The following is a 26,143-nucleotide window of genomic DNA, read 5'->3' on the forward strand; positions in this document are numbered from 1 at the left end:
TTTATTAATCATATGTGGGCAGACAACTTACTGTACCAGTGTCAATTCCATATTGCATCTCTGTAAATGCTATGAATCAGCCAATATGTGACATTCATTATCTGCAATTATGATTGTGCAAACTGACATAATGATCAATTATGGGGTAACGCATCAGTAACTGTTTACTGAAATACATAATTAATCTCCCAGTTTTCTGAAACATTCTGGAATCATTCTGTGCATGGGCTATCCAGCCAAATTCCATTTTTGTCCAAAACTGACATCCTTCCATGGCCAAGAGGTGCTCCATGCATTGTGCAGCACCTGCTTTAGCAGCAATGCCCACCTGCAGGTTCCTCAGTGGTGGCTCTCTTCTAACTACCACGTACGCATCACATCATCTTTGGCCAGTTCACCTCTTTTTGGAAATGGTTATCTATGAAGTTCCAGAGAATTGTTTTACCGCTGCCTCACCTCCTTTGTTCACCCATAACTGGAAAACAAGGTATTTGCCTTGCGGTTCTGTAACAGGTGACCACTTTCAGGAAATGGTTAAAAAAATGTTTGAAAGAATGCAGGACGTTTGAGCTAAAAAAAGAGAAGGGAGAAGAGGCAGGAAAATATCACTGGAAATCAAACATTCCCCACGCCCACCAAAAAGGGCAAGAAAAAACATTTTTTAAAAAGATCATCTAGAATAAATGGGAGGAAAAAACTCCCTAATTATACAGAGAGCTGAGTCTTGGGACAACATGGGAAGGCTTGGACTTTCCTTTTGTAAAGTTCAGAAGATGAGCATAGGCAAACCTTGGGCAGGAAAGGTCAAGGCTGACACCCTCAGTGGATACTCTTGAACTCGATGATCTGTGATCTTAGGATTCAGGCCTAGAGGACTGTCCTAGCAGGTCGATACCGTTACAGAGCTGGAAGAAGCCTTGTACGGTGATGGACGGCCATCCCATCCCTCAGAGACCCCTTAGGCAGAAATAGGATAGTTGTGCTCAAAGAGGCAGTGCAGGCTAAAGGAGACCCATAGCAGCTTTGGAGAAGAGCTCCCAAGGAATGTCTTCAATTCCATTTTCCACCTCTGTAGTTCCAGAACGGGGGTTTCACTCCGTTTTTATGCAGAATTCAGCACAAACAGGCCTTTGAACGCCACTGAAACAGAAATATCAAAAAGCGACCCTTTCCCACCTTGAGAAATAAGCATGTCCCAAACACTCTTATCTCAACAGCACACGATAAAGGCTGCAAAAACATTTAGTCCGGAAATTATTCTTTGGAATAGGAGCTGATCTGAATAGATTGTACAAATATCTGTGTTTGCTTGCTTGGACTTACTGATGCTGTTTTAATATTTGGTTAAATAAAATTTTGTAACAACTTTCTAAAGAATTCAGACAGGATTTCAAATGAAGCATCAAGCACATTTGTCAAATTTATGACTGGAGTAAGTGGCACCAATGCTGATTTTAGTGAGTGTAGCTTCTCACTGCTGTAGCTGACTTGGCCTATTTCAATTGGAAGCTGGAAAAATACCTCCTTTGGTCTAAATCCACCTTAAACAAAGCTTACATAAATCTTTTAATGTCACTAATCCTATGCCTGATAAACCCAGTATTTATTTTGGTTGTACCTGGTAAGATAAAATTATCTATACTTATAAAGAGTAATTCATATACATCATCATCATCTATTAAAACAATCTATCTTGCTGGAAATATATATGTATGTAAAAACACCTGCACACAAACAACTGTGTTTGTGCACATATCCATTCAGATACAGAGTATACACAGTACAAAGGTTTCATAAATGATTTGACCCTCAGGTTTTTTCATTTAACTGAAATACACACTAACATGAAATAGAAGCCAAACACATGCCATTCATGTCCACAAAACAAGTTAGTAGGACATAAAATGAAAATGAAATCCACGTTCTGTAGTCTTCATACTTCATTAAAAAAAAAAGAGATCTGGCAGCTCTAGAAGATAAAGGTTACCTCCAAACACTATGTACCACATTCTCCTCCTTGATCTTTTCCCTTGAACTTTGGCACTTACTTAGTCACTGAGGTCTTTTTTCAGGAACACGAGCAGCCTTTAACATGGAAGATATCGGAATGTGGAAGCCTACAGACAGTAAGTTTCACCTTAAAAAATAAAAAAAACGGATAAACACCTATAGCTTGTTATATCTGATCAACATCTGTGCTACTATCTGGCTTATATTTTAACTAGCTCAGTAAAAATACCCTGTTAAGAGAGATGAGTACTTTTTCTTGCTGAGACTGGCATTCTTTTCTTTAGATGACAACAGCATCTGATGAGCTCAACTTTCTCAGCAAAATTCAAATATGAATCATGTAGGTCAGAGAAACCGGATACTGATTTGAGTCCATCTGAGAAAATATAGGTACCGACACATAGCAGGTCACTGTGGTGTTAAGGTACCATTTATAAATCACCCACGAAATCCAAAAAGGTGGTATCACCCAAGGAGATGTGGAATATTTGATTGCTAACAGGAAGCAGGTGTCTAGGGCTTTGTCCTCAATATCTAAAATCACTATAAAGAACTACACATCCACTGAAGGCAATCATTTATTTGCCAAAGTCTGCAATTCACAAACCAAAAGGTACCAAGTAACTCTCATTTATGGTTGCATGGTAGTATCTCTTGGGGTCACTCAGATCTTTGAGATCAAGTCCTTAAATACATCAGTGCTGAACTTGCATTCCTCAAATAGCCCAAGAATAAGAGATGCTACATCAGAATGATGCTGAAGAGCTATTTGTTACTGAAGTTATTTATGCCAAACTTAAAACAGAATAAAGTGTTTTGAATGAAGCCACCTGAAATGCAAAAAAGCAACTTAGTATCTCATCTGGCCTGATTAATTTGACCATCACCTTTAGGTTGGTCAAGCTTACCTCCTTCCTTGTGGACCTGCTGATGAAGAAGTAAGCCTCCTCCATGTCCTGGGGTTGCAGATCATTCACAGCCACTATATGGTCTCCGTGATTAAACAAACATCCCAGTCGGGAAGGACCAGTCCACTGTGAGACACTTAGAAGAGGACAAACAATGGAGGAAACATGTGGGATATGCAGTTACTGCTAACAGAATGGCAACGGGTGAACAGAATTGCATTTATGGTACTGCCTGCTGGAAACGAATGACTTCACAACTTTTGGATCTGGTTCTAGCTAAACCCACGCTGTTTCACCCATTCCAACAGGTTCTCCTAGAAGTGCACACGACACTGCCACTGCAGCCTGTTAACAAGGGAGACTGATGCTAGCAAGGTCACCAGGGCGAGTGGATTCCAGTTCAAAAGCAGTTGGCCAGACTCACTGCAGGTACACGTACGCTGCTGCAGATGTGTTCGCCCTATGTTTGACTGAGATGATTTCCAAAGTAATTCCAAAAGAATTGAATTAAAACATTATCATCTGTTTTATCAATGATACAACTGTGACAAGATCCATTGCTGCCTTGATGGGACTCTCAGGGAAATTCCAGTCTCTTTCCTGCTGGTCTCTGATAGATTTTCCTTGCTGACAAGCTATTTAGAATTGCCTGACCTGACAGTCAGACCTCGAGCTCTGTTCCAAATTCTATCAATATGAGTTTCCACTGAGAAAGCTCTGTAAATTTAGAATTAGATCAAATTATTGAGATAGAGTCCCAGTTCCAGTCCCTTTTACAGTGGTATTTTTCCTTCCTGCTCCCACTGGCTGAAACAAATGGACTTGTACACAGTACACACAGTGCTCCTAATCAGTGTGAATATGAGAACAACAGCAAAAGTCTGTGTGGCAATGAAAAATCAACAGGTAGCACAGGAGTATGCACTGAACATTTTTTCTGCTCCCTCTTCTTTATCCTAGTCATTGATATTGAAGGTCCAGGGAGAGCACCAATTTCCAACAGGACTACTAAGATGTATGTGCTCAAGCCTGCAATACCTACTTGTAAAATCTCTGTCTTGCACTCATTCCTACTACTGAATCATTGCAAGGATTAACTTGAAGATAATTGCATGCTGCTGTCCAACTCATTCAGCTTGATTTATGTAAAATAATTTAAGTTTTCATTTACAGCTCACACTTAACTAATGAGTCTCAGAGCGCTTTGCAGGCACTACTACTTAAATTACAAAATGATGCGGTGTAGGTCAACACTATGAGGCTAATAGGTTAAAGGGAAAACTAGATAAGAAAGGATTTGATGCAAGAGAATAAAATACTGAATTTACTAGGTTTGGAAATGGTTCCCGCTGTGCTCATGGGTTCCATGCTGTTACCCTTTCCAGCAACAGAGAGGTTTTATGGCTTTCCAAAGGTCTGTCATGCCTTTCCACAAATCTCCCTTTTCTTCATAAGACTTATGTGTACGTAAGGGGGTACAGAAGTCCAATAAATGGGACTCGGAGCCTATCCCTTGTAGGCACTTCCTAATTTTTAGTTTTATCATCCATAACAAAGGGTTATTGGCTACCTATACTAAAGCCAGCAAGTTTTTTGATTGAAAGGCCCCACTGACCCTATCACAAGATATATCCCCTCATTATATCTCTGAGACATGCCATCACTGTGTTTCATCAAAGGAAAGATAAAATTGACTGGCAGATTTCACACCAACATTAGAAGAGCAGCTTTTGTGGTGGGACTTCATTGCTGATTATTACACAGCATGCTAAAGGACTTAAATTCTATACAGTCTTTTTCAACAGCAGTTGAAATAGAAATTCAAGTATATGAAGAGTTAGAAAGGAATCACCGAAGCACCAGCACACACTGACCTTGCCCTGTTCCGCGCTGCCGAAACTGTACCTGGATGTGTATGGCTGTACATGTCCGTACCTACACTGATTGTCTCTCACTCACATCTGAAGGGCACCATGACAAGACATCCAGAACTTACCATATTTGTCCTGCTGCTTCAGTAAGTTTTAAGTAACTGTTAATATCAGCCGGGGGGACAAAAATATCCAACTTCTGCAGCTGAGTCTCATCTGTAACTTGACTATGAGAGAAAACATCAGAGACCAGGAACGCTCTAGCAGTACCTCAACAGCAATGAAAATTGAAGACACTTACCCAAGCAGTATAGACAATTGAACTACTGAAAGCGGCAACGAATTTTGCCCTCTCTGAAGGGTTGGATGATGGATGGTGGTGCTTTCTGTGAGTTTTAGGTCTCTATTTCCTTCCAGGTCTCTTGGACATGCACCATTGTCTTGCTGTTTGGGAGGATTCAGGAGCCCATCACAACTGCATGTGAGCTGGCAGCTCCCATCCAGCAACCTACTGAAGAGGAACAGTAATAAAAAATGAACCAGTCTGGCTATTCCAGGTGCTCTTGCTGTATTTGAAGCTGGATCAAACAGCCATCAGACAAGCAAAGAATAACAAGTTCTCGTAGAATATCCAGTGGACAAAATTACAGCTAAGTAAAATAAGCACCTTCTAAAAACAGACCGTAACTCCCAAAATAAACCTTTCCAGTATTTAAAGACTATTTATTAAGCCTGAAAACATTCCAGCTAACAACATGCGTCGACAAAGGATCTGAGTACAGATTGTTGGCCTTGGCTGTACTACCTTCTGCAGGGGTGTAATGCTATCCCCTGGGAGATAACTCAGATGTGCTTGAATGCTTTTGAGGTTTATTTGATGAACCTTACAATGCCTGCAGCCAACTCCCCTCCACGCCCCAAACAGCAGCAAAAAAGGGGTTCGCAGCAAAAGCTGCTCTTGGTATATTTTAACTCAGACTACACAGACTTGATGTTTCTACAGTAATTCACTCCAGGGGCTCTCAAAGACACAGCTTCTCGAGTAAATCTAGTGGAATAAACTGGTTTGTGGGCCTGTGTTTCCAGCTGCCTCCCACTATGTGGTATAAGACTCCACTGTCTGTAGGTGGCAGGCCATAGTCAGCTCAGGAGGTACGGTTTTATGTGTATGCACGCTTCTCTTTAGTATACTGTGCTATATCACGGAGATCGTAAGGCTTCCTTGTCGCACTACAAATGTGACACAAAGTTCAGGTCTTTCTTTGTGACATGCCAGACTCTGTACCTTCCAAGTACACAGCATCAGAGCTGCTCTTTGGATGGGAACACATAAGAAAGGAGATGACCTACTCAGAATCTCATAATTTCTTACTGGAAAAAGCTGGGAGTTAATGCCTCATGTCACCTTTCTCTTTCAACCACTAGATAACGCTGCCTGCTTTGGACAGTACTTGTCTGAAAGGTTGCTCGGGCTTGGCTGTGGTATTTGAGTAAAGTGGTGGGCTGTCATGTCAAGAAAACCTAGATATAAGTGTCAGTCAGCAAACCGCATCCGATAGTCAGAGCCTGTCTAAAAACAAGAGTCTGCAATACAAGTTTAAATTTCCTACTGATAAATCTGAATTTCACTCTGGTATTCCCACAAGTTCTGAACTTTCTGAACAAAGACCAAAGGACTCATTCAAACAAGATGCAATCTCTACGTATTATTATGTAATTAACACAAATAACAGCTCTATTGTTAATGAAGTTTTTACTTACAGTGATTTCATTGACATATAAATGTTCTCCTTTACTGAGTTCTTCTGCTCTGGTTTCTCTTGCACAGGGACATCAGACTCACCTGTAGGGTCAGGCTTTGATACTTCAGTAGTGCACTGTTGTAAAGACATAACAACATAAGATGTAAGTCCTTGCTTTGCCTTCAGAAAGAGACCTTCCTAATTTCCTTATTTGGTCCAGTGAACAAATAGTTTAAACACATTGGCTGATAGAGCTCAGCCACTTCCCACAAACCATGAGCTAGAAAGCTGGCTGAAAGACAGAAGTTACTGGTATCTGATATTATTGACACTACCATTTGCTTTCATGTCAGGCTGGGACATAACCAGCTATATTCTAAAATACTACCACAAAAAAAAATTGTTATGTTTGAATTTAAACAGGTTTTAAAAAAAAAAAAGTCTTGTACTTTGGGAGTGCTTAACTTATAGCACTTCGATTATACAACCAAATCACATTGTTAATGTCCTTTAGTCAGCTGTACAGTCTTCAGAGAGAGGCTGTGGCTCCTGAAGAAGACTGAAAATTTAGGTTCTCCTGACAACTACACAGAAAGCCTAGAGAAATTAGCCTCCCAAATTAGATGTGAAATTTTTATTTTTCGAATTACCGGTATGATTCCTCCTGCTCCCTTGTTTCACAGTGAAACGTAGATATCAAAATGTTTCACGGCGTTTTTGAAGTACGGCTTCGTTTTATGCAGCTTACTGATGCTTCTACAGAATTACATTGTAAAATATGTAAAAAATAATATAAAGCTACATTTTCTAAATGAAGTTTTCACTTTTGAAATAAAAACAACCCTGTGACACAACAGGCAGAAGCCATTTACAATGAAACAGTCAATTTGGGGAATTTCAACAAAATCAGCAATGTTTTTGTCAAAACGCCACTTTCTACCAGAAAGATCCTTTGAATGAGCCTAGTGTATTTTTTTCTTGTACAAATGAAAGCTCTGTTACCTACTGCTTTATCTACGTATTTCTTTTGCAAGGTACTAGTGGTTCCTCAGACCAGTTCCTCTTTGGCTCATTAAACGTCTCCTCTCTCCTTGGAGCTATTAATAATCCAGCAGAACCCACAACTGATAAACTACCTTTGCTAAAAGACTGCTGGGAGTTTGGTAATAGTCTTCTTCATCTTCCTTGATGTCTTCATCTGTAACCAATGACAGCAGATTTTCCTCACTCTTTCCCAGATTTTTATCCTGTTAAAAGGATAGGTTTGTATTTAACAGGTTCAGTTATGCAGATTGTTTAACATGGATTTTCCCGTTTACACAGAGAAGCAATAGAACCAGAAAACATCCAGAGAAAACATGGAAAGAAAAGTTGCTCCATGAAAAGAGATATGCTCAGAGCCAGTCTGTTTTAGGAACAAGGTTTGGTAAGTCAAGGAGAAATCAATCCCTCCACCAAGTTTACCTTTCTTAGTCACAAAGATAAATTATTTATTTTTATGTCTCCTCGTTGACTTCATTATAATGAAGAATACGGTAATTAGTATTTAGCTGCCTCCCAATACAATTCCCCATGCCATGTTCGTGATGCAACCATTTTTTATCTCTCCACTTACATCCTTGGTTTCCATGGTGATCATTTTAATAATTGCTAAATGTGCCACAGAATATATAACTCTTTTCAAGGTAAAGTAAAGTAAACTAATTACTCTCTTACATGTAAAGAGAAGAAACTGGCATTGAATAGAAATTAAAGATGATGAATGTATTTTTGTAGCTTGGTGGTATAAATGACATAAAAAGCACACTCTGTAGGAGTCAGAACAAACCTACAAATGGTCCTTCAAGAAGTGCATAACAAAACCCAGCAGGAACATGACTGACTCTGTGGTCACAATAGAAAGTCATGAATGAGTTTCCTAGTGACTTTTCAAAGGCTTTGGCTCAATCAAATGAGTAAATACTTGTGGAAAAGGGGAAGAGGAGGTGATTTTATGAAGTCTTAAGATCCTCCAGCTCCTAGGAGCTTTCAGAGAGCAGATAGCACTCATCAGCTTCCCAAACTGAGCCTCCAGTCACTGAGAGGGGCTACGTTTGGCCAAATGCAGCGTTTCCTCTCGGCACCACTGCAGATTACTGGGACAACGGGAAGGAGGAGGTTAAGCTGTAGCAGCACTGAGTTTCCCTAAAGCAGTTTGATGACATCTCCGTTCCTCCAAAAGCTTTACAACCAAAGCAGTGCAGCCAATGTCATTGTACAATTGTTCTCAGACACAGAGCTACGCAAGTTGAAACACACTGTGGATTTGCATGAGAGTGAAAGAGATGACAGAAAAAAATTGCTGTAGTGCAAGATGGAAACGATACTCGGAGAACAATTGATTAATTGTTAGTTTTAGGCTCCTTAGAGAAAGGGTGTTTTATGTGTTTCCTTCAGAGGGAATTACAGAATTAGGTGTGTCGAACAGATACAATCTGCAATATACTACAGTGATGAGCTGCACAGGGTGATACACGAGAGCTCTCTATTTTAATGCACTTCAGGTCTTAAAAGCTGTGTGTCAAAATAGGTGATATTGAATTGCTGAGTCAGACGTGGCTTGGTAGCTCGAAAATGTGGATTGAAAGGGAATCAGGTCCCCAAACCTCCCTGGGTGGCTGGGTCCCTGCCTACATGACTGGACTCAATTGACATTGATAGTCCTGTTTGCATGAGTAATGACTAGTGAGACCCAAGAGTTTTCAAGATCTGAGCCTGGCTGAGGGAACCACCAATAAAAAGCAAAATGAATCAGATACTAGAAATGCAGAGTCACACTTCTAACAGGACGTAAACACAAGGGATTAATTTGGAAGTCAGCTGTCTAGACATCACTGAGCAGAGAATAGATCCAGAGATAATAACAGATGCTGAACTTATGAGGCAAGTGAAATATATTTTTATCGAATGTATGAACATTTTTCGTTCCTTGTTAGTTCTACAGTAAGGTTATTTATTTTCACACATGCTGAAATAGAAATATGAGCTTCCTGCCTTTCCCTCCGCTTCGGGCTAAAAAGATAAAATCCAGATTCCTTATCTTTTAACCCTCATGGTCAGTCTGTCCTAGCTTGAACAGCTGCATACAATACGCGTTCTCTGAGGCACCTTGAGTATGAGAGGAATTAACGAACGAGACAGAAAGAGCGCCTTGGTATGCATTGAGAGCAGCACTGGTTAAATCAGACTAAGGGTTGACTTAATGCATTTCAGAGCTCAGACTCACAGTTGAATAACTGCAGCTTCATGAAGTGCTGTGCATCAGCTGAGCAGTGCTAACGGCCCATGGCATTGCAATGGAGTTTCAACAATTTTCACTAGTTTCCACTAAATTTAGCTGTATTATCTCATACTTGCTGCCAGCCTGTACACATGGATGGTGCCTGCAGCACATGATTTACCACCCTGTTAGCTATGACAGCAAAACAGATTCTTTTCCCTGTATCTCAGCCACTCTGGATCACAGTACAGTGCATAAACTGCTAATAAAGATGGGTTCAAACACATCTGCCAAACTGCATACTGGTGTGGTGGAGCCTTGGTTGTGCCTTCTGTTCTGTGGACTCTGCTGCAGAGGCAGTAAATCCATCTGAAACTGCTGCAGGATTTGTTCAGGGAACATCGATCAGAACACTTAATCAACAATACATGATGACATAGAATCATAGAATGGTTTGGGTTGGAAGGGACCTTAAAGATCATCCAGTTCCAACCCTCCTGCTGTGGGCAGCGACACTTTCTACTAGATGAGGTTGCTTATAGCCTCATCCAACCTGGTCTGACATCCATCATTGTCTCTTTTTAAATTGTTCTTCCCAGACAAGGATGCTGAATTACTTGAAGTTGTATTTATGCTTACAGAAGGTCAGTCCTGAGGTGTGCCTTAATTTAATGAGCCTTTGTTCTGCAGTTCAATTACATTGATTCAATTTCTCCTGGCAGAGGCTGCAGAAAGAAAGCATTTAGGAAGACTGTGGCACAGCTGAGAAATGTAATGCAGTGCAACTTCAGAGTTTTCTTAATCAAGTTTTGGACAGCTTCCCCCAGGTGCATATTGCACAGAAGCTCTAAGGATCTGCCTCTAAGAAACAAAGGGTATTTCCAGCAAGTTCTTAGAAGGTTATTTTCAGTGCTAAACAAGACATCAGACTAACTATATTTAGGAAACTTTTACAGTGAAAACCAACTCAGTGTGCTGGGAACGTAGATGAATAATCTATTGTTACATATATTTGGGTGAGATAAGAGCCAACAGTCACTTCTGCTGGCTGAACAAGTCGAGCTGTTTGATTTGTCTGCTCACCAGGGTTGGAAAAACTCCTCTCGGTGAGTCACACAGAGCCTGATGAGGGCCAGGATCTGAATTAGGTCTGTTCTTGTCTTCTGAGGGACCATTCTCCTGTATAAAAAAGAAAAAAGTTGACTCATCCCAAAGGTGCTTCACCTGCATTCAGCTTCCTCCAGATGGGCGACTGGTACACAACTCTGTGACTAGAGACTCCCTTGGCTGCCCTTCAGCCTGTCACCAGAGGATGGGGACTGCAATTGCTCTGGGGCACGAGCAATGATTGCCTTCCTTTCTATTTAAATAGTGAGAGGGAAGATCTGGAAGACCTGAACTCCCCTCTAGGCTTTACAGCCTGAAGAGAGGCAAAGAAAAGCACAATCACAAAACAGAAGGAATGCAGGAGGCAGCTGTCAAAACAATCATCACATGGCTTTGCAAAGGCATGTCAAAGCAAATCTACAGAGATTGGTTCTATGACTGCTAATCTTTCCAGTTGGTTGAGAGAGCCAATGAATATAATTTCTCATTGCATCAACACCTGCTTTTATTACATGCAGACTCTCCTCAAAAGCCTTCCCTTTGTGGGGACTCTCGGATGTTATCATCCAGGTCCTGCTCAGGAACCCCACCAGGGAGCACAAGACACCACCCGGGCACCCATTGCACAAGTTCTTGATGGAAAAAAGCAACTATACAAATCTAATTTCACAGTTGTCCCTAGGAGCAAACTCATTATTAAGCATGGCTGATCTGTTTACCTTCTGGCAGCTTTGACTTCCTGGGAAACTGATTGTATCTACTGAATTCAAGAACAGTGGCAAAGAGGAGGGACGGCTTCTCACTTCTGGATCTGGAAGATCTTGGATCTAGAAATAAAATCACAGCAGTATAAGAAGGCAACCTCCTGAAGGGCATGGACCACAATGTACTGATGCAGCCCACTAGCCCAAATTTCACTTAAAACGGCTCAGAGAGGTTGTCTACATAGCATTTTTCACTCAGACATAAATCTGACCTGCTTGCACTCTGAGCTGAGTGGAAGCTGTGGGGATGTAAGCAGCGAGTTTGGGGATGTAGTGCTAAGCTTGAACTGGTGGACCTGACTGGTTGACGAGGTGCAGAAACATGGGCCTGAGCTTGAAGTAACAAGAGCTTCCAGCTGCTCCTACCATTGACAGACTCGCTGTGCATCAGTTTGTAAAACAGCATGTAAATATAATCAAAAAACACCTGGTAAGAACAACACACAAGGTTTCATTCTGACACATCAAAGCTGCAATTCATTGCAGCATAATGTCAATCATCTCCTAATTTCCATGTAGCTTACTCTTCAAAGAGACTCCTTCAATGTAAAATCAATCCCAGCATAGACAGCCTGTGCGATGCCTGCTCAAAGCATAAAGCCACGGTACTGAATTTATATGGAAAATTATTTTCTGATTAACTTGCAAGGCCAAATTCAGGAAAATTCTCTGTGCAGGTTTCTAATAAAATTATGAACTTCTTTCTTTCTAAACTTAAGTGTAGTAATGTGTCACCTCAGGGCAGCATCCACTTCTTCTGGCCCCCCCGCAGACTGATGATATCATGGCGACCCATTCCTCTGTTTCCTGCCTGTAGTTCGGAACAAGAGAAATGAAAATGTACTCATAGGTAAAACATAAGGAAAGCCCATTTGCCTACCCACATCTTCCTATGGGGCTCAAAATAACGCTTCCTGAAATCAGTGGGGAAAATCTGCACCTTCCTTTCAAGAGAGAATGCTTGGGTGGCCATAGCCAGATGGCAAAGTTTGATTTCTGGGAGATGCAGCCCAGGACTGGGAGGTAAAATGTTTGCGGGGGTTGTTGGGTTGTGCAAACGCAAGAGACACAGAGATGGGGAGAGGCGGAGAGGTTGGGCAGTGCATTCTGCTTCCTTTTCCTTGTGTAACGCTGCTCCCCCAATCCTGCCATAAAGACAGCTAACAAGGTTTGGGAATGCTTTTGGGTGAGCAGGACAAGAAACATGCCACGAAAGGACCCCTGAAGCCCCATTTCACGCTTGAGGTGGAGTTGGTTGCATTAATTCTGGAATGCCCCCCCCTCCAAAGAAAATGGGCTGTGAGAGCAGTGCCCCAGGGGAAGGTGTGGTGTGGCATGCTCAAGTAACACACAGGTATGTGTTTTTCTTCGGCGCTTATCAACATTTCACACATCAGCTGCTCTTCTGCACAAAGGCGGAAAAACCCGTGATATGTTTGTGGTTGGGAAACTGAAGAGGAGAATGCACTCCTCCTCTGAAACAACAGCAGAGGAGCCCTGTGCCAAATATTCTCCCTCACCTGACTAAGCTTTGGCTGATCACCTTGACAACAGCAGTTTCTGCCCTTACTGAGGACAGTATTGCAGCCTGGGAGAGCTGGAAGCACACTGCCCTGCTGCACCATAGGCTTCAGTCTTTACTTATGGGATCTTTTTTCCCTTGTGGGGACTTTCTCCTTCAATCTGCTTCCCTTAATTAACAACCTACTTTTCAGGGTGAGATGACGTCCTGTGATTTATCCATCAGGAGCAGAAGCTTTTCCTCACTCCCAAGATCTGGGTGAGAAGACAAAGCTCTCTGCTCTTTCTTGACCTTTAACTGGTACAGTTTGACACGGCACTGTCACCCTGATGTACGGCTGCTGCCATCCCAGGGGATGTGCCAGGGGAGGGTTAGAATGGGTGTTACAAAAAGTTACTTTACTGAATTTGTTGTCAAACCTTGGAGAAGGCTGCCCGGGAAAGTGGTGGAGTCACCATCCCTGGAGGAATTTAAAGCTGTGTAGATGTGGTCCTTAGGGACATGGTTTAGTGGTAGACTTGGCAGTGCTAACATTAATGGCTGGACTCAATGGTCCTAAAGGTCTTTCCCAACCTAAAGACTCTGATTCTATGATCCCCACTCTCAGCTGCTTGTTCCCATTACTTTCACATGTTGGATGTTGTAACAGCGTGGCTGCAGAGAAGGTTATCTCACCTGTCTGAAGCAGCAAAAATTGACCTGGCCATGGCAGGGGGGGGAAACAATATAGAAAAGAGCAGTGTTCCATTGGATCAACCAGGTGAACTGTTTTGTCCCAGAGCTGCAACTTCAGTAGCTGAGACACAGGAAGGGGTGGAAGCGGCTGTGAAGGAGTAGGACCTTGCCTTGTAGCAGCAGCTTAGCGTTACATTCGCTGAACCGTAATGTCATATTGCATTTGCACATCTCTATGCCTACCTGCTGCTCCCGATGAGGTAGTAACATCTGTTCCCAGTACTGAGGGACATCACTTGCTCAGGAAAGCACTTAAACATCTTCCTCACCATTTCCATGGTTTCAGAATTGCTTATGCCAACTTTGATATTTACGATCCTGTTAAGATAACCATATAAAACCTTCTATATAACTATAACTACCTACAGGCAAATGTATGCACACACGTACGTATGTGTGTGTGCATACTTTATATGAAGCACAGCATAATACAATGAGATCTACATGGGAAAAGGTAAATATTTTTCCACAGAAAGAACTCTCAAGAAAATAGATATCCACATTCCAAACAGATGGTCTTTCAATGAAGAAAATTTCCAAGCAAAACAATAAAATCAGCATTTGCAAAAACTTGTGTGCAGACTTTGGATCCATCCTCATTTCTGTTGGTCTAACACAGAATCTTGAAAAGAACTGACAGTAAGAAAGATTCCTGGTAGATATTTTTGAACCACTACAGAACAATACATTTGATTTGAAACTAATTGTATATTAACAGTATTTTAATGAGAGGGAAGAGGAACAGACAAGAAGCACTCTTTATGGATATTTAAATGGAAGCTCTATTTCCATTAACTTCCAAGAAGTTCGATTAGTAAAGCCAGGAGACCTCGGCACAACTTGCAAAGCACTTTGTAAAGCCGTAAGGTAGGAAAAGTCGTGTGCCTATACTCCATCCTTACTCGCCTGTGAGTGAATGCATAGCACTGTTCACAGGGAACAGAATATCTTCTGCTTCAGGGATACCACCTTCAGGATCACAAAGCCAAGATGGTGTTTTGCAGATACCACATCACCACAATCATTCACATAAATGTATCAAATTTCATCAAAGCAATTTAGGATTTTTACTTCTACAAATATGTAGCTGTACACAAAGCCTACAAAAGGCCAAGAGACTCTTTCCTGGCCTTCAGTGGGATTTGGATCAGGAACCTCCATCAGGAACAAGTGTCTGTACAATCAGTGGCCATCTAAGAGTGTTGATCCATGACTTAAAGCAAAAGGGTGATGCATTTGAGTTACATACTGATCAACAGCTATGGAGCCTTTCAGGTTCTGGCCTTTTAGATACTTCAGGATGTAATCGCCTTTGCTGGATTTGGACAGGATGAAAAAACGCTTTTTCCACGAATTCTGCCAAAGAGAAAGTAATTTATCTCTCATTAAAATTCACAATAGCAGAAATAACAGGTGTTTGTTGAGGGATTGCTGGAATATAACTCATCTGTGCTAGCATACCTGTGAGCTGAAAAGTTGAAGAGGTGGTGATTTGATGAGGAATCCGTGCTTGCAGACCCCATCTTCAAGGCAAAACGTATTTTCAGTTCTTACTAATCAAAGAGAAATGAATGCACCATTACTTTGTTGACAATCTCTTACACAGACCTGCTTGAACTGGAAATCGTTGCTGAGCACCGGGTTTCTGTGCTTAAATGGCTATAAAGCACATTACAATTACAGAAGACAAACACAAATCAAGGCTATAAAATACAGGGCCCGGCCATGCTTCCCTGATGTCGATGTTACTGCTGACAACTGGCCCAAAATGTGAAAAAATGATAGTGACAATGCACGGGCCTTGGAAAATATCATAAGCCCATTTCATTTAACTTCTGGAGTCTGGTGCTATTTAACTTCCGAATTAGTGACCTGAAAGACAGTAAACAGCCCCCTAATGAAATTTGTAGATGGCATTTGATTTGGCTAGGTTGCAAAGGACAGGTCACTTCACACTGTAAATCATGATGTGACAACAGGAAGGAAAAAGCCTTACAAGTAAAATACGAGCTAAAACCTTGAGTGGAAAAATGCCTGAATATAGTTGTTTATGACCCTGCACATCTGTTGCCAGCTGTAGCTTAAATTTTGCATTTTCTAATCACTGGTGGATTTCTGATCAAAATCTCAGTTTTACTAAGGCACTTTACACCCAACAAAAGCAATGGCAATTTCATTCCATTTTTTTAACCTATAAACTGTGCATGGGAAATTCAGACTTTTCAAGAATCCAGTGACTGAAAGGAGTGCATTCAACCTCAGTCTGGATCTTTCAGTAAAGAACAGTAAAGAATTTATATAAGTTTTGGAAAAGACAGCAATATACATGACCAAACTTTGTGGTGATGCAAGGAATGCTTGGTTCTGAAAGCCCATTTACTACTGACTTCAGTGGAGGGTAAGGCTTCATCATCGATGCCTTGAAGATACTGACTCTATCTTTCAGTTCCCAGTTAATTTTCAAGGATTTTAACAAATGTCAGCTCAAGCCCTGTGTCAGGGACAAGAAAAATTCTGCTATAAATGCTGCATCTGGGACAGATTCTTCAAGAAGGAACCAGAGGGGCAGAATTAACACACAGTGTAAGTCCAGATTAGAGCTCCACATTTTTCAGTGTGTTGTTTTCCCGTTTTTCACCTATTGTTTACCACAAAATCCTTGGCAGTGGACGGCAAAGAAAATGGCATCATATATTGATAAGAATGGATTGAAACCTGATTCAACCTTACTGCTGACAAATCTTAGTACATGAAATTTCATACCTGCAGAACTCCTTTTACTTGTAGAAGCCATCAATTCTTCCTTCCACCCAGATAGCAAAGAGAGCAAAAACCTTGGAGCTAATTCCTTTTGCTCTGCTTGCTGCTGAGCAACATTTCACTGCATGCACGGCTGCCTACGAAAATATCAAATACCTCACAAGTGTTTATTTTTACAGTGATGACTAAAATACATAAACATAGAAAAATATATTATAAACTATATAAACAATAATATTAATTTAAGCATACTATTATACATATTGTATTTTGTTATAAAATAAAGCATAGACTACATGCTAAGATTATAATAGATATATGATAATATAAATAAAATATAAATTTCTATAGGTCAAAGAGATCATTTGCTGAGGAACTTTGGAGACCTTCCAACAGAACTTCGTCTTGCCCCTTCCTTTGCACTAGACACAAGACCTGTAACCTAGGAATACTGCATCCCAACATGCCTTAGCCATGTAATCAGTCCTGTATTAAACAGACATAGCTTGGCCTAAAGAGTTTAAAATCTATTTAGAAAACCTAGTCATAATACTATGGTAATTACAAAAATTTGCAAGTCAGTAGCATTCTTAATACAATGCCCTCAGAGAAATTCATAAACAGTGATGAAATAAACTTCAGAGCTCTCCAAGAGGTGAATCAGTATTATGATTTTTCAGAAGGGTAAGCAGAGAGAATCTGTTATTATTTATGTAAACTTATTTTTGCAATGCCTCCTCCTCTGTCTCCGAAAAGACAGGTATATGAGGTGCTGAGGGACATGGTTTAGTGGCAGACAGAAATGGTTGGACTCGATGATCCAAGAGGTCTTTTCCGACCTGGTGATTCTATGATTCTCCGATATTACCAGGGAAATAGGAATCTCACTGTAAACCTGAGAAGAAGTAAAATATCCTGCTCATTGTCACAGCCAGGCTGTGGCAGCGATGGGAACAGGGACTGGCAGGGAGGAAAAATGCACCAATGCATTTCCATGGACTTAGAATCATAGAATCATTAAGGTTGGAAAAGACCTATAAGATCATCCCGTCCAACCCTCAGCCCAACACCACTGTGCCTACAAAACCACGTCATGACTTCTCCAAAGCTTGTTTAAATAACCCTAACAAAACACGCAGGCAGCAGTCACTGGGATTTGAGAAGTGCATGGAACATTCAGAAGGTAAAAGGTGGGTTTGGTTAATGGGCTTCCATTGGTGTTTTTTGAGCTAATTTGCCTTTTGGTCCTTTTTTTTCCTGAGAAGAACAACATTTGAATATCAGGATAACGACGCCAGATCTCCAATGCTCTGCTATTTCTTTGCATTTTGTATGTGAGCTCTGCACTCCGGCCAATCCATTGCATGCAGGGCACTACCTTTTGCACACTGGCCAGTTTTTTCTTCTCTCACAATTGCTTTCTGATATATTTTAAATCAGATCTAGTCTCTCTGATTTACTTACATTTCCAATTTGTAATACCACATCTGTCTGTAAGGTCTTTTAGGAAACTTCTCAAAAGCTTCCCTGTGCTTTACCTCAAAGCTCTCACTCCTTGCAAAATCAAATCCTTTCCTCTTAGTAACTTGGCTTGCAGTGTCAGTTAGCTACAATGAGGTTACACAGTGCCCACCGTCTAGGAAAATTCTAAAGATGGTAAGTGCTGTTCTCTAGCGTTTTGCTGAGCTCCCTGGCCGGACTGAGATTTAAGAGGTTTTCTTTGCTTCTGTTTCTTCAGTGATTTACTCTGTGAAGCCAGAAGTGGCACGGTCAGGAGTGGCAGTCAGAAAAGGTTGGTTATTTTCTGGCCTGACTCATCTGACATGGGGTGGGTTACACACAAAATTTTACCTCTGACACACAACTAAAGCTAAATCATTCCATACCTCCTGTTCCAGGCAATACCATGCTGTGAGAGTGACCCACTGCAAACTTAGGTCTACTCCAGAGCTTTTCTGCCTGTATTTTTTGGGTGTTTTTTTAGGGAAATCTTTGAGATTTTGCCTTTTGGGGAGAAAGATTCATTGTGACAGCCTGTTATCAAACTTACTGCTAGGATTTTCATCTTTTATCTACAGAAGAAAATGGACAAAAAAAAATCCATTTCCAAAACTAAAAATGACTGCGCATAAAGTCAAATTGTTAGTGTCAATAATAGGGGCACACATTTAGGGTTGCAATGAAAGAAAATGTAACATTCAATTCATTGTGACTGACAGAGTCACTGTGACTGCTTGCAGTCTCACAAAAGAATGTTCCAAGAGCCTATGACAGGATAAAAGCCTCTTCTAGGTTTCAGTAAAAGTGAAGATTTACAGGTGGGTAGACAAAAACCTGAGAGATTACAGTTGTACTCTGCATCTTGGGAAAAAGTTATTAATTGTTGCATTTAATTGCCTTTTTTCTTTAATGGAAAGCAACATTTTAAACAAGATTATGTCTAATTCAGAATAGACAACACCAATTCCACGATTACACCCCCTCGGATTTGTGTATGCCTGGCATTAAGGTTTGATTGCTTTCAAACTTTCAAAATGCAGTGAGGCACTTGAGTCAACATGCAAATAAAATGCCACAAATGATTAAGATATAAGCTATTATAAAACTTCAACATCGTAACACCAAGACAAGGAAAACAAACTGCGTTAATACTTACAGGCAAAATGTCTTTATGGCAGCATAGAAGGTCTCAGCGAAATACACCTTTAGGTACTTCCAGATTCCCTGTATTGCCTCTTACAGCAAAACATGATGTGACCGTGCCCTGCGTTGTGGCTGCCTTCTTATAGTCCATGTATAAATACAAACACCCTGAAATATGATCCACAAGGAAATTCCTGTTTCTGCCACAGAAAGAAAGTTAAAGACTGAAAGGGGAAATCCAAATGATCAATACTTACTTATAAGCAATGAAATATATGCACATTTGAGGCAGCCATATATGTCTCTGAAGAAGAAGAAAGCCTGGAGACAGCTTGTTTTTGCTGATTCAGCTTGCTAAACAGTCCCTTTATTTTCCCCGAGCTGTGTCTAAAGTATATCCACCCACAACTGGAAGACAAAGCAACATTAAGAGCCCTAAAAGATCATAAAGTACCATAAAAACGTAACCAAGTTCAGATTTAAAGAACAACATTTACTAGAACATACGAGGGTGATTTCTTACGCTACCTACGTAATGACAATATACGTTCACTGCAGGGTCCGTGTCCATCTTGGTTAGAGGCGAATTTTTTGGCTTCTCTCCACAAACATCTAGTATATCGCTAATGATAATAGTTTTATGTGCTAAACCATTCGTTGCCCAGAGAAGTCATGGCTGCCCCATCCCTGGAGGTATTCAAGGCCAGGCTGGATGGGGCTTTGAGCAGCCTGATCCAGTGGAAGACATGGTGGTTGGAACTGGATGATCTTTAAGGTCCCTTCCAACCCAAACCATTCTATGATTTAGTATACTAGAACTAGCCCAGATGTTAAGATTCAACCTCAATTGCTTCCTTTGATTCTAAGTCAGCAGGTAGAATTCCTGTGCTCCTTTGTTCCAGGAAAACTTTGGTCTACCAGGAGACCTCTTGCAAATGCCGAGAGCACCTTGTTTGCTTGCCACATTAGAGCACTGAAGAGCTTCAAACAACATTACTACTTCGTCTTTTTTCTTAGACAGCTACCATTTAACCTATTCATTGGAAATTCACAAGCTGTTCTTCATTAGTGTCCATCATGGGAAGTGTATAACAAAATTTGGTAAAGAATTTCTCTGTCCACCCTTTTTCCTTTCCTACCTCATTTCCAATAGAGTGAATAGCTTTTCCTGCTCTCGGAGGAAACTCACTACTAATATTAACTCCTCCAACTCTGCCCTAGCAGTTCCTTGTAGTCTGGACCAAGGACTCGTCCTAGTAATTTTTATACTTCCCCAATGCTTCGGATAAATTTGCTATAGTTTTTTTAAATAAAATATCATTCTCAAAGAACCTACACAAGAGGAAACATGATCCTTACTTGTTCTGCTGTTACATTCCAATTTTAAACACTTAAATTACCTGTTTCAGAGCCCTTACTTGCTGCTTTTTTGTTCCCAAGGCTCTCTCTGTCTTCAGAGCTACAATATATCTGAATAAAATGATAGGTTTGGAGATAGTGAAGATTGAAGAACAGCTTAAACCTTAAACAAACAAACATTAATGAACTATGAAGGCATAAAAAAAGCTTCCAGATAAGTAATGACTACTAAAACATTGACTGGATATACCGGTGGACTCGATGACCTTAAAGGCCTTTTCCAACCTCAATGCTTCTATGAGTCTATGACACATTTCCCATGGTATAATAAAACAGGAATATCTCTAATGCCAGAAAAATAGTTTCAGATGGAGCCATTTGCCTGAAGTAATAGGAAGAACATTTTCATATGACCTGCCAGACCCCTGTACAGTTTACTATATAAAGACATTTTACACTTGGGGCAAGATAAGGTGCTGCTAAACCAGGATACTTCCATTAAAATATTGTCAATAATTTTGTTTTACTCTGAGAGAGGATTTGGTCTGCCCAACCCAAGTCACCCAATGCCAGTTTGCTCGTCTAAACTACTTTTCAACTGACACTGTAAACCTCATCTCAAAAGATGCCGAAGGCTATATGCATTCCTGGCTGAGAAGGGTTTTGGGATGTATTTTGGTTGGTTTTCACTTCACCCAAGTGAGTGACAAACATGCAGATATTCATAGGAATTTTTTTAAAAAGATCTTTATTGATTTCATGCTGAAGATGTCCATAAAAATAATTTAATTCAAACTGTAAATTTGACGTATGAAAAAAATATATGCATCACTATGCCACAGTGCTTGTAAGAAAATATTAATTTGGCAATCTGGCTTTAACAATTGGCGCTTATTTGCTTAGAAGATTTCAGAAGAGTACAGAGTAAAGTAACTGGGAAAAGGGTGAACAACTAATCATTTATCACTTTAACCAAATCACTAAACTTACTTTTTAGAACTAGCTAGCAACTCTAAAGAGAATATAAAAAGTATGAATATAAATATTACCGATATAACCCCATAATATATAAAAAAAAAGACAGTACAGTAACTAGAAAGGCACTTCTGGTTTCTGATTCAAGTAAGACTTCCAGTCTTGGTAAAATTACTCACAGAGAGAAGCTGTATCTAAACATACATTTGTCACTAGAACATATAATTCTATAATTTCAACATTAAATTTTATTATTTCATAAAACCCCTTTGGCATTAACTTTCTGTTGGTTCAAAATTTCTGTATCAACCAGCAGAACCTTTTATTTCTGCAAGCACAAAACCTGCAATACCACTGTTTCAGGTTGTTCTATAACAGCAGTTGTCATTTGCAAGGCAAAAAACTTTACAATGGCACTTTAATAAGGCATCATCCAACTACAGTTTACCAATTCTTGTAGAAGATTTTCGTTCTGTTTTTTCTGTTTCTTACAATTCCATACTATTCAGGTAAATCATCTACAAATACTGATATTTTATTTATCCATCTTATGCTAGAATGATAACTAAGTGAATTGACTTCTAGATTAAGAACAGAGCAACCATTAATCTTCATTAATAATGTTCATAAAAAGGAAAAGAACATATTAGACTAAGAAACACCCTTTTAAATAGCTACAAACTGTTTCATCACTAGACATACCCATAATATGATGGTATTCGGAAATTTCCAAGGAAGCTACGGTTCCATGAGCTAGCAGTGAAAGAAAAGATGGGAGTCTCATGATTTAAATTTGTTGTTCTTAATTTATAGACTGTTTTCTGGAATAAATCTGTATGGGTCAAGTAGCTAACTCTCCGAACACCTTCAGTAGCCATAAATTCTGTCAGCCATGCTACGAGAAATTAAGATATAGTAATCAGTGTTAGCTGTCAGTTTGGCCCACAGCATTTATTTTTTCTTTAAAATCTTGCATATTGTCCAACCATCAGATACCTCAGCTTATACAATACAAAAATCTAGAGTGATTGTATTTCTATTCTTAAAAATTTGTTACTCCCATTCATAATCAAATCTCCACCCAAAACCATATCCCAATCTCTCATCTCTGGCTGCACTAAAATACACTTTCAGAAGTAAAGTTCCTTGGTGAGCATAGAGACCACACAGGGAATCTGCTTCTTCTCACTGAAGCGTGGATCATCAGACTGAGATTCAAAATTTGTGGCAACCACATAGTTGACCCGTGTGAGGATCTGCATGATCTCAAGTTGTTTTCCATGCTCATTTAGCACAGAGCACAGAGACTGCACAAACCAGGAGCCTCTTCCAGGGTTCCTCCAGGAATAATAACCTTACAGGAAAGACAGAGAAGAAAGTACACGGGGTTATTTTTCCTGTTTTTTTTCTTATTATCCTGTGCTGAAGACTGGAACGGCAGAGTGATATGTACTCTTTTGTGTGAAAGATTCTGGGTAAAGTGTAACAATGCACACAGAGAAAGTTTAATTCTTATCACTTGTGTCACAAATCTTACTTCATTAAAGTGGAGCATAACGTGTACTAACTCTCCAAACCTCACACTACTGAATTACCATTCTATATTTTTGCATTTGGGCAACTGCAAGAAGTAAGGTTTCATGTTTTCCTCCCTAAGAATAAGTTTTGTGCTGTAACTGTTCCTGTCTTCACCACGTATTCCACACCTTCTCTGAACTGAAACATGGAAGGGCAAGATTCCCAGAAAATAGTACTATCTTTGCCATCTGTAATGCCTGTGTGTTCTCACTGGCCAAATCTGGGCTCTCCTCTTTCCACTATAACTACTGTAAAAGTGGTGCATAAAGTACAGTGGCATAAAGTACACACTGGGCATTAGGGTTTTGTCCATCAATGTACAATGTACCATAAATGACTGTCAGTGAGAACGCAATTCAGTATGGATGAAACATTTTTTAGGCTTCTACCCTGACCCTCTTTTCTTTACCTGGCACTGTCGAATACGCAAACAGAAAATCTGCTTCTACTGGGATTTTGTATCTTGGATTGGCATCCGTTTCCAGAGTGTCATTTGCAGGTCCAGAGTCAGTTTGTATACCTTCATCAAATTCAGAGCCTCTGCATGCCTGAAAGCGGAGAAGACAAAGAGAACTTGTCCAACAAGGAGAAATAAGGTATTATAAAAATAAGTATTCATTAACATGTTTAATGGATAGAGTTTTAAGCAGTACTTTGCATGTATTAGAAGCAGAAATGCAGTTTGGGGGGATATCTAATTGTCCAGTGATAAAGTTACTACATTACCCATTTTAAAATACACATCCCTTACAGTCAAAGGAGGTAATGGTGTTGTAGGCTGTGGATCTCAGTCTGTTACCAAAGTGCCAAGACAGCATTACCTTATTCTAACCATGTTTAATTTTACTAGTCTTAGAGTCATCTTCAACATTCCAACCTCATCTGCACAGCACGACTTCTGAACATTTGCATTACAGTGGACTATACAGTGTCTTTGACTCCTGACATGCACAACTGTAGTGCTACATTTCACAGAATAACGAAATCACATCCTGAGATCACTTAGTTCAATCCCCCTTCTCAAGTAGGGGTAGATAGAGCACACGTCCAGGACACGTGTGGGTTTGGAATATCTCCACATGGAGACTCTACCATCTGGGCAACCTGCTCCAGCGTTTGATCACCCATAAAGAAGCATACTGCTTCTTTAACGTTTTCCCATTTCTCTCTTTTATTTTTAATTTCCTCTTAATCCTGTGGTTTAGCCAAAGGCCACGCCAGGACCACAGTCTGGGCTGGCAAGATTCAGCTCTTCATCAGTAGCTTTGACTGACAGATCTTTCAAAAAAAACAGCAGTCTGATGGGCTTAGATAACCAGTTGATTGCCTTTGCTAAGATAATTGTAGAAGCAACAAAATACCCATTCCAAACTTATAATGAAAAGAAGCATCACATTAGCAGTATGAAGAGTCTAAAATAGACACAGTTTTCACTTTGAGGTTGAGGATTAATTGATGGGAAAGCCACATCTGCTGCAACTCCCACATGTACATAATACTACGATAAAAGAGAAAAATCAGACCCTGTATACATCAGTTAATACGATTTGAAACAGTTGTCTTTAAAAGCATAAGTAATATGCAATTAATTATATGCTAATGCAATAACGCAATATGAATGTTTAGGCTACTGAGGGAGAGAAAAAAATATTCCTTCTAGCAGAATGTAGTAATTTGTAGAGACAGCCTTTACTGGGAGAGACTTGGACAGTATTATTTCTATTGATAACCATATCCTGTCCTAAGCTCTGCCTGCACAAGAGGGAGTTTATGTTTCTGGTTTGAAATTCATACATTACCAAGCACAAAGAAGCCACGTACAAAATTACAATAACATCTGTAAATCTTGTACATAACTTATCTTTTAAAAACAAACAAGTCACCCATAGTCAACTTCTCTCAACATACTTTTTCACAAAACCTCAGGAAGTTAACATTCAAGGCTCGTCTAGAGCAGACAAACAACACAGCGCATTCTCCCCTCTGCAGCAGCAGAATACTATATTTACCTTAGGGCAATTACCTGAATGAAAAAGAGTTTGGGTTTGCCTATAAGGCTTTTACACTTGTCTCCTCTGAAGAGCGCAGTCAAACTCTTGATAGCCATGGGTCCATCAGTACCATAGATGAGACCTTCTTCCCCATGGCTTAGAAGGATACAGGCAAAACAAGCAGCATCGCTGTGATTCTCCTCAGCAGCTACAAATCAAAGACTTCTTAGCCAAAAGGAAGGAACGTTTAAAATCAAAATTTTATTTAGTAAACACATTTTTCTGAGACTGAATATATGTTGGACCTCTACTGGAAGGCATAAGGAGAAGTGGATAAAGATGATTGAACCCACTTTTTAGTAATGTGATGAGAACCTTGAATACATGAATGCATCTTTCAATTGACTCAGTCTAGCCCACTGAAATCAACTAACTAGCCCGCTGGACTCTCTAATACAAAAAGGCTCTTCACCTAATACACAGGACAGGTGCTTCACCTAATATGACAAGAAAATTGTATTTCTCAATTGACACTGGAGGAACTAAGCCTAATCTATTCAGAAACCAAATCCTTCTACACAGACAATTCCACGTAGTGGGGCATAAGCGAACTGTTCTAATACGATTTTTGAGCAGGGGATTGATTCGGATGACTTTGAGAGGTCTTTTCCAGCCTAAATTATTCTGTGATTCTGAATTTTTACCTTGCTTCAGTAATTTTTCCATATCATTACGGCTCCGGTCATTGTATGTGTAAACCTCAAAACCTAAGTTTTTAAAACTCATGGCTAGATCTCCCGCATCTTTATCAGTGCCATTGCGCGTACCCATTCCTGTCAGAAAACAAAGAATACGGTTGATCGCATATTACACAATTCAAAATAATTCACGTGTTAAAAGACAAATTTTTAGGTTTATA

At 40.1% G+C, this 26,143-nt stretch overlaps 2 protein-coding genes across 6 annotated transcripts in view; both read right to left on the bottom strand.

Moving 5' to 3' along the window:
* Nucleotides 1-22,487, bottom strand: PLEKHS1 (pleckstrin homology domain containing S1). Of its 5 annotated transcripts, none has more exons than XM_054071888.1 (18): nt 22,358-22,487; nt 20,740-20,791; nt 19,579-19,729; nt 19,335-19,489; nt 16,682-16,815; nt 15,380-15,471; nt 15,168-15,274; nt 14,102-14,236; nt 12,397-12,472; nt 11,617-11,724; nt 10,874-10,969; nt 7,668-7,778; nt 6,551-6,666; nt 5,091-5,300; nt 4,915-5,016; nt 2,919-3,054; nt 2,049-2,137; nt 1-1,140 (listed from the first exon to the last, which is right to left on the bottom strand). In XM_054071888.1, the coding sequence occupies exons 5-17, from the start codon at nt 16,710-16,712 to the stop codon at nt 2,069-2,071; spliced, it is 1,389 nt and encodes a 462-aa protein (XP_053927863.1). In that variant the 5' UTR covers nt 16,713-16,815; nt 19,335-19,489; nt 19,579-19,729; nt 20,740-20,791; nt 22,358-22,487; the 3' UTR covers nt 1-1,140; nt 2,049-2,068. The 5 variants fall into 5 exon arrangements, with proteins under 5 accessions (XP_053927863.1, XP_053927862.1, XP_053927861.1 ...); XM_054071887.1 differs by having other exon boundaries at nt 19,603-19,729; nt 20,722-20,791; XM_054071886.1 differs by having other exon boundaries at nt 19,335-19,515; nt 19,603-19,729; nt 20,722-20,791.
* The window catches only part of CASP7 (caspase 7), a 23,139-nt gene continuing 18,414 nt past the window's right edge, over nt 21,419-26,143 (bottom strand). The window contains exons 4-7 of the mRNA XM_009570576.2: nt 25,929-26,057; nt 25,257-25,432; nt 23,643-23,781; nt 21,419-23,009 (exon numbers count right to left, since the gene is read on the bottom strand). Coding sequence (XP_009568871.2) covers nt 22,786-23,009; nt 23,643-23,781; nt 25,257-25,432; nt 25,929-26,057 — 668 coding nt within the window. The 3' untranslated portion in view covers nt 21,419-22,785. The remainder of the gene's footprint in view (nt 23,010-23,642; nt 23,782-25,256; nt 25,433-25,928; nt 26,058-26,143) is intronic.

The sequence above is a fragment of the Cuculus canorus genome, chromosome 7, assembly GCF_017976375.1.
Source record: "Cuculus canorus isolate bCucCan1 chromosome 7, bCucCan1.pri, whole genome shotgun sequence".
NCBI classification, from domain to species: domain Eukaryota; kingdom Metazoa; phylum Chordata; class Aves; order Cuculiformes; family Cuculidae; genus Cuculus; species Cuculus canorus.

Coding starts and splice junctions, on each gene's coding strand:
- PLEKHS1 (XM_054071888.1), bottom strand. CDS start 16,712: ATGGCTTCTACAAGTAAAAGGAGTTCTGCAG. Junction 7,779..10,873: donor GAGGAGTTTTTCCAACCCTG/GTGAGCAGACAA, acceptor TCCTTTTAACAG/GATAAAAATCTGGGAAAGAG. Junction 2,138..2,918: donor GCAGGTCCACAAGGAAGGAG/GTAAGCTTGACC, acceptor TTATTTTTTAAG/GTGAAACTTACTGTCTGTAG.